The sequence below is a fragment of the Pinus tabuliformis genome, chromosome 7 (genome assembly GCF_031772625.1).
Source record: "Pinus tabuliformis cultivar Carrire ecotype Pingquan chromosome 7, CPIR1, whole genome shotgun sequence".
NCBI classification, from domain to species: domain Eukaryota; kingdom Viridiplantae; phylum Streptophyta; class Pinopsida; order Pinales; family Pinaceae; genus Pinus; species Pinus tabuliformis.
In genome coordinates, this window is record NC_142293.1 from 750,463,714 (window position 1) to 750,469,076 (window position 5,363).

At 38.4% G+C, this 5,363-nt stretch overlaps 1 protein-coding gene across 1 annotated transcript; it reads left to right on the forward strand.

Annotated features, from left to right (window-relative positions):
* Window positions 1-2,373: 2,373 nt before the first annotated feature.
* LOC149249706 (uncharacterized protein At3g49140-like) lies at window positions 2,374-4,216 on the forward strand. Its single transcript, XM_089453447.1, has 5 exons — window positions 2,374-2,533; window positions 2,626-2,907; window positions 3,041-3,105; window positions 3,236-3,691; window positions 3,920-4,216. The coding sequence occupies exons 1-5, from the start codon at window positions 2,374-2,376 to the stop codon at window positions 4,214-4,216; spliced, it is 1,260 nt and encodes a 419-aa protein (XP_089309573.1).
* Window positions 4,217-5,363: the final 1,147 nt, after the last annotated feature.

Consider the following 5,363-nt stretch of genomic DNA (forward strand, 5'->3'; position numbering starts at 1 on the left):
ACAAAGCAAGGAAATACAACAAAGCACATAACCGGATACAACAAAGAACTATTTACCCATAAAGTCAAGAAATCATGAGCTATCTAGTACATTGCATACGAGACATAGGAAAACATCATCGATTGTATTAAATATGAAATAGAGTAAGCTTACAACCCAGGTCTTGACGTCACAAGCCTTCTCAGGAGGGTCCAGCCAGCATGTTCCTCAAGCATTCACCCTTGAAGATGGATCTCCCAATACAAGTCTCTCTCACTCACAAGTTTCACACAAGATCAAAAGCACTTCACAACCTTCCTCAAGCCCTCAAACAATCCCACACTTGTCACACCAGCTACCTATCAAGCTCACAACACTATCAGCAACACTCCAAAGACTAAAAATTCTAAACTAGTAGCTCATAACAATGGTGAAAGCTTAAATAGGAGAAGGAGTCTCCATGAATGGTGGGAAGATGAACTTATCTCCAAGGAAGGTAGCACAAATGACGAAACAGTCATGCCAAAGAAGGGAGGGCGACATAAACAAGGCCAACAACCAGGTCTGTGGTCATCTGGAAGACCGGCTGTTAGAAAAAACTTGCCCAAACTGGATCATCGCGGGTACATAACTGTACTGGCGTGCTGACATCGCTACTGCATAACGGAGAAGGTCATGTCATTGCGATAAAATAAAAGTAACAGTCGCGCTGTCTCATGAAATTCGACCATCGCGGGAATCACGTGTACTTCCGCGATGACAGCGCGTATGGTCTGTTTTGGAGCGCTCATCAGCGCGTTTATTTTGACAACAGTCGCGATGATGCAGAAACTTTGGCAAAGTGGGTCATTTGGCAACATCAGAGAGCATGAGCATGAATGATTTGGACTCATGACACAGTAGGAAGACTGAGATGAAGGCAGTGACAAATTACTGTGTAACACCCCCGGTAAATTCCTCATGAGTGACCCAACTTTGGGACCTACCCTCATGACATCGTGATCTTCAAGGCGAAGTTGTTTCAACCTTTCCAGCCCAAGTCACGATGGGGGTGCTAGCGGGTGAAATCAGGGACACTATCCCACCCCTCCCATGCAGTTCCATCCAATTGTACAATCCCATCACCCATATGTGAGTCATTCGGCCAAGCAACTAATCTGTGTCTGCAACCACTAACATATCATCAGAATATTGATAAACATATATAACAGGTTTCAAAATTGACTTAGGATTTCAAATACAAAATATAAATTTTCATCAAACCAGGTGTCGCCCACTCGTCATATTTGAGTGCCTCTGGTGGTTTCCTACCATACTCAATAATCATCAGTAACAAGGTTTCTCAATGTTAGTCATTATCATAATAGCATCATCAACATCACCTAACCATTCACATCATTGTTCATTTTAAACTAGAACTAATGCAATTAGGTAACATAGGGGACACATAACATCAATGGAGACATACATATCCATCAAAGCTCGTAACATCAATAGAAAACATTCCCTATCCATCAAAGCTATCATCACCATGATATCAATAGAGAGCATACATATCCTTTACTGCTACCATCATCATAAATTCAATAGAGACCAAACATAACCATTTATGTTACAATCATCATAATATCAATAGAGAACATACATAACCATTAATGCTACAATCATCATAATACCAATAGATAACATACATAACCATTAATGTTATCTTCATCATAATATCAATGGAGAACATGCATAAACATCACAACCACTAATAATAGAGTCATGTGTCTAGATACTCAACCTAATTTCCTCAAAGAATAATGTGTGGGCCTTAGGGCTAGATAAATGTTAATGTCATATCACTGGCAGTCAACTAGAGCAGGGAATTAAATACACCCCCTCTTAATAATAGACTTTGTTTCAATGTCCTTGGAATAGGTAAGGAAAATGGTGACGCATCTCCTCGGCGTCCTCCCAAGTAGCTGAATTGGGACTATAATTGTCCCACTGGACCTTAACCTGGTCCACTAACCGTCGTCTAAGCTGCAAAGTTCGTTGGTCCAGTATGCGCACTGGTTCAGCCATTACTGTTCCTTTGATGTAAGTGATATCAAAATCATATTCACTAACTAGCTCAAACCATCATCTTTGTATTGCATTTAAGTGGTCTTGAGTGAATATGTGATGTAGCCCACAATGGTCAGTCCTAAGATCAAACTTCCTTCCTAGAAGGTAGTGTCTCCAAATCTTTAGTGCATAAACAATTTCGACCATTTCTAGATCATGGGTTACGTAGTTTTCTTCGTGGGTTCTAAGTTTCCTTGATGCATAAGTTTTTATTCTTCCTTCTTGCATCAACACACAACCCATCCCTTCCTTGGATTAACAGTAACAACAATAGGATTACCCATGGCGATCGCGGTTAATGGCAAAATATCATCATTGGCTGTGCTTCCAGGCTACAATCTACCTTTGCATTGCCAGAGTTTCCATACAGAGGATTTTAGGAGGTGTCAATCGGCTTCTTGGAGAAGAGTTGTACACGAAGGCCAAAAGACTATGCTTGGAGGCAACAAAGAGAATACTGGCCTTTGTGCCATTCGTTTTGACACAGTGAATCATTCTTTTGGCTCCTCAGATAGTTCCTTATTTTCTAAAAAGAAAATTTTCGACAATCGAAAGTGCAAGTTGCTGCATATTACTCAGATTCAACATCTGGTGCTTTTGAGTACCAAGGTGAATTAGGTTACCATCCTCTTGAAGAAGTAAATGAGTGTGAAAAACCTGGTAGAGGAGACTTGAGATTGACAGATGCTGAAATTGCTAGAACCACTATCGAGGCCAATCATAGAGTAATTGTTCTCTTTTCGGGCATGGTACATAGTGAACCACATAAGGACATTTCCAGGATTGAGTTGCAGTATATTGTTGATGATTATGGAGGTCTTTGATATGTTTTATTACAAATTCTTTGCGTATTTTTGTTGCAACATTTATACCTAGTTTACAATGTTTTCTGGCATTTGTGTTTTCTAACGTTCAAATGAACTTACTCTTCTGACATAAAGTGTTACAGACATCTATATTGAGCTTGAGAATAATGAGAATATCATGCGAAGCCCCAGGGCAAGCAATCCTGTGGTGCAAGAACTTGTGCAATTCTTTCCATGTTCCCTCTATATTGGCTGCTTGTGTTCTTCAAATGCTTTGATATTTTTGTCTGCAAAGTTCCATGGACAATGTTGTCAAACTTGGTTTGAAATGAGGCCAGAATGTTTTCATAGGACTGGATGTGGATGATATTCATAGATATGGAGAACCGGATATTGCTACAGTTGAAGATCAAAATAACATTACCAATGAAGACATTGGTGGCATTGACATTAAGGATGACGAAGAGGAAAGGAATTCTATTAGTACTGGAGATGACTCAAGTATTTATGAGTCCTCAAGGGATTGGGAAAAACTAGATACTGCAAACACAATTCATCCAATTAACTTTGCAGAAAAGATAGCCAAGGTGGTGTCTACATACTACTTCGCAAAGATCGATAGATCGTCAAATGGAATTTCCATTATTGGACTTCTAAGACCTACCTATGTGGAGGAAAAGTCTTATTTACAGAAGTTTGTATATATCCCATCCTACTCAAGTGGAGATGACAATTATACAGAAGAAGACGAGGTCAGTAATGGATCTGGTGCACCAAGTTCACCGTATGATGCTGTGAGAGACTCAAGACCAACGGAAATTGAAATTATTGTTGAATTGGAGAATATGTGTAATTAAAGAGACTTGGATGTGACAGATTCTAGTCTGAGTGATCAACTATTCACAGAGTCCTCCATTCCACAGGAAAATGATTTTGACTTAGTGTCCATGATGTTACCTGAGGATGGTATTCCTTGGGAACTTGGATAAGAAGAATATGATTTGAAATCGTCAATATACAAGCTTGATATTCTTAGCATTCAACGAGTTTATGTTTATGGTAATCTGTCAATTGTCATCCTGGAATATTTTCAACACACAGAGCCAGATATTCTTGTATATTCTGCTACAGAAATTATAGATCGTGTAGATAATGGTGGGGGGAAAACAAAACGTGCTCTTAGATCTCTTTTGTGGAAGGGGAAAGGCCTTGATGTTGAGGCATTTCTCATTGGAGTGGATAGTCTTGGAGTGGACATAAGAGTTCACTGTGGAGATGAAGTCCACATAATACGAATTGCATTTGACTGGTGGGTATGAAGTGCTATATTTTTGTCAATGAATAAGAACCTTTATAGTAAATATGATTCAATATACATAAGTAATCTTGATTCCTATGATTTGGTTGAAAGAAAGCATGGACTTCTCTTATTTATAGAATAACTGCTTTGATCAAAATTATTAGTGTTCACAGATAATTCGAGTGATGGTTACTAGTCTAGCTATTCACTTTATACAAAGACCTAGTGTAACTCCTGGGTGTAGAGTTTTGAGATCAACAAACGAAAGAAATTCCAAGAAAAGTTGATAACGTGGGTGATGATTCCTAATATAGTTATTTACTTTATACTCTAGTGTAACTCTTGGTTGTATAATTTTGAGATCATCGTCAACAATAAAACAAATTCCAAGAAAAATTGATGTATGATATGAATCATGATTTCACTGTTCCAACATATACTTACAGCCATTCCAGTCTAACAATCCACCTTCATGCTAAACACAAAAGTTATCTTACCTCATTTTGACAAATGATTCAATGGCAGCAAATAGGACAAATGGATCAGGAGAATGAAGTATATTTCAGGGCCCAACAAGATCTGCAAAAGATCATGATTGTTGATGTTCACTTGGATAGCCAAGCACTCACATGTTGGGCATCCCATTTTTAGTTTTTTGCTACCACAAGTCAACAAACTATCTAGCAATGGAATGATTTCAATGCAGTTTTTTTTTTGAAGCAATTATACAACCTTGGTTACAAGGACTCCATGTTAGCACAATGGTTGTAGTTTTGACAGCTAGCAAGTCAATATGTGCAACAATACATTGACTCATTGAACCAACTATCCATCAAACTAAATGTGCAACAATACATTGACTCTATAAAATTAATTTCTGGCTTATTTCCTCATTTCAAAAGAAAATTAGAGATATTTGAGGTCACTTTGTTGGAGCATGCCTTCAAATTGCTTTAAATTCTAAGCCAAGATGTATAAGGGATCTCCCAAGTCTTTTGAACAGTGATCAACCATCACAAAAGGATACCTACGTGAATACATTTCTTCTCTTCACCCTCTTCTACCTCTTCACAAAGAATGCACACAACAATAGTGGCCAAATTAAGCGCTGGCCCATTCCACTTCTACCAATGGGCAGAAGAAATATCTTACCTATCACAAGAAAC

Coding starts and splice junctions, on each gene's coding strand:
- LOC149249706 (XM_089453447.1), top strand. CDS start 2,374: ATGGCGATCGCGGTTAATGGCAAAATATCATCATTGGCTGTGCTTCCA. Junction 2,534..2,625: donor CCAAAAGACTATGCTTGGAG/GCAACAAAGAGA, acceptor TTTTCTAAAAAG/AAAATTTTCGACAATCGAAA. Junction 3,692..3,919: donor CAAGTTCACCGTATGATGCT/GTGAGAGACTCA, acceptor TCAATATACAAG/CTTGATATTCTTAGCATTCA.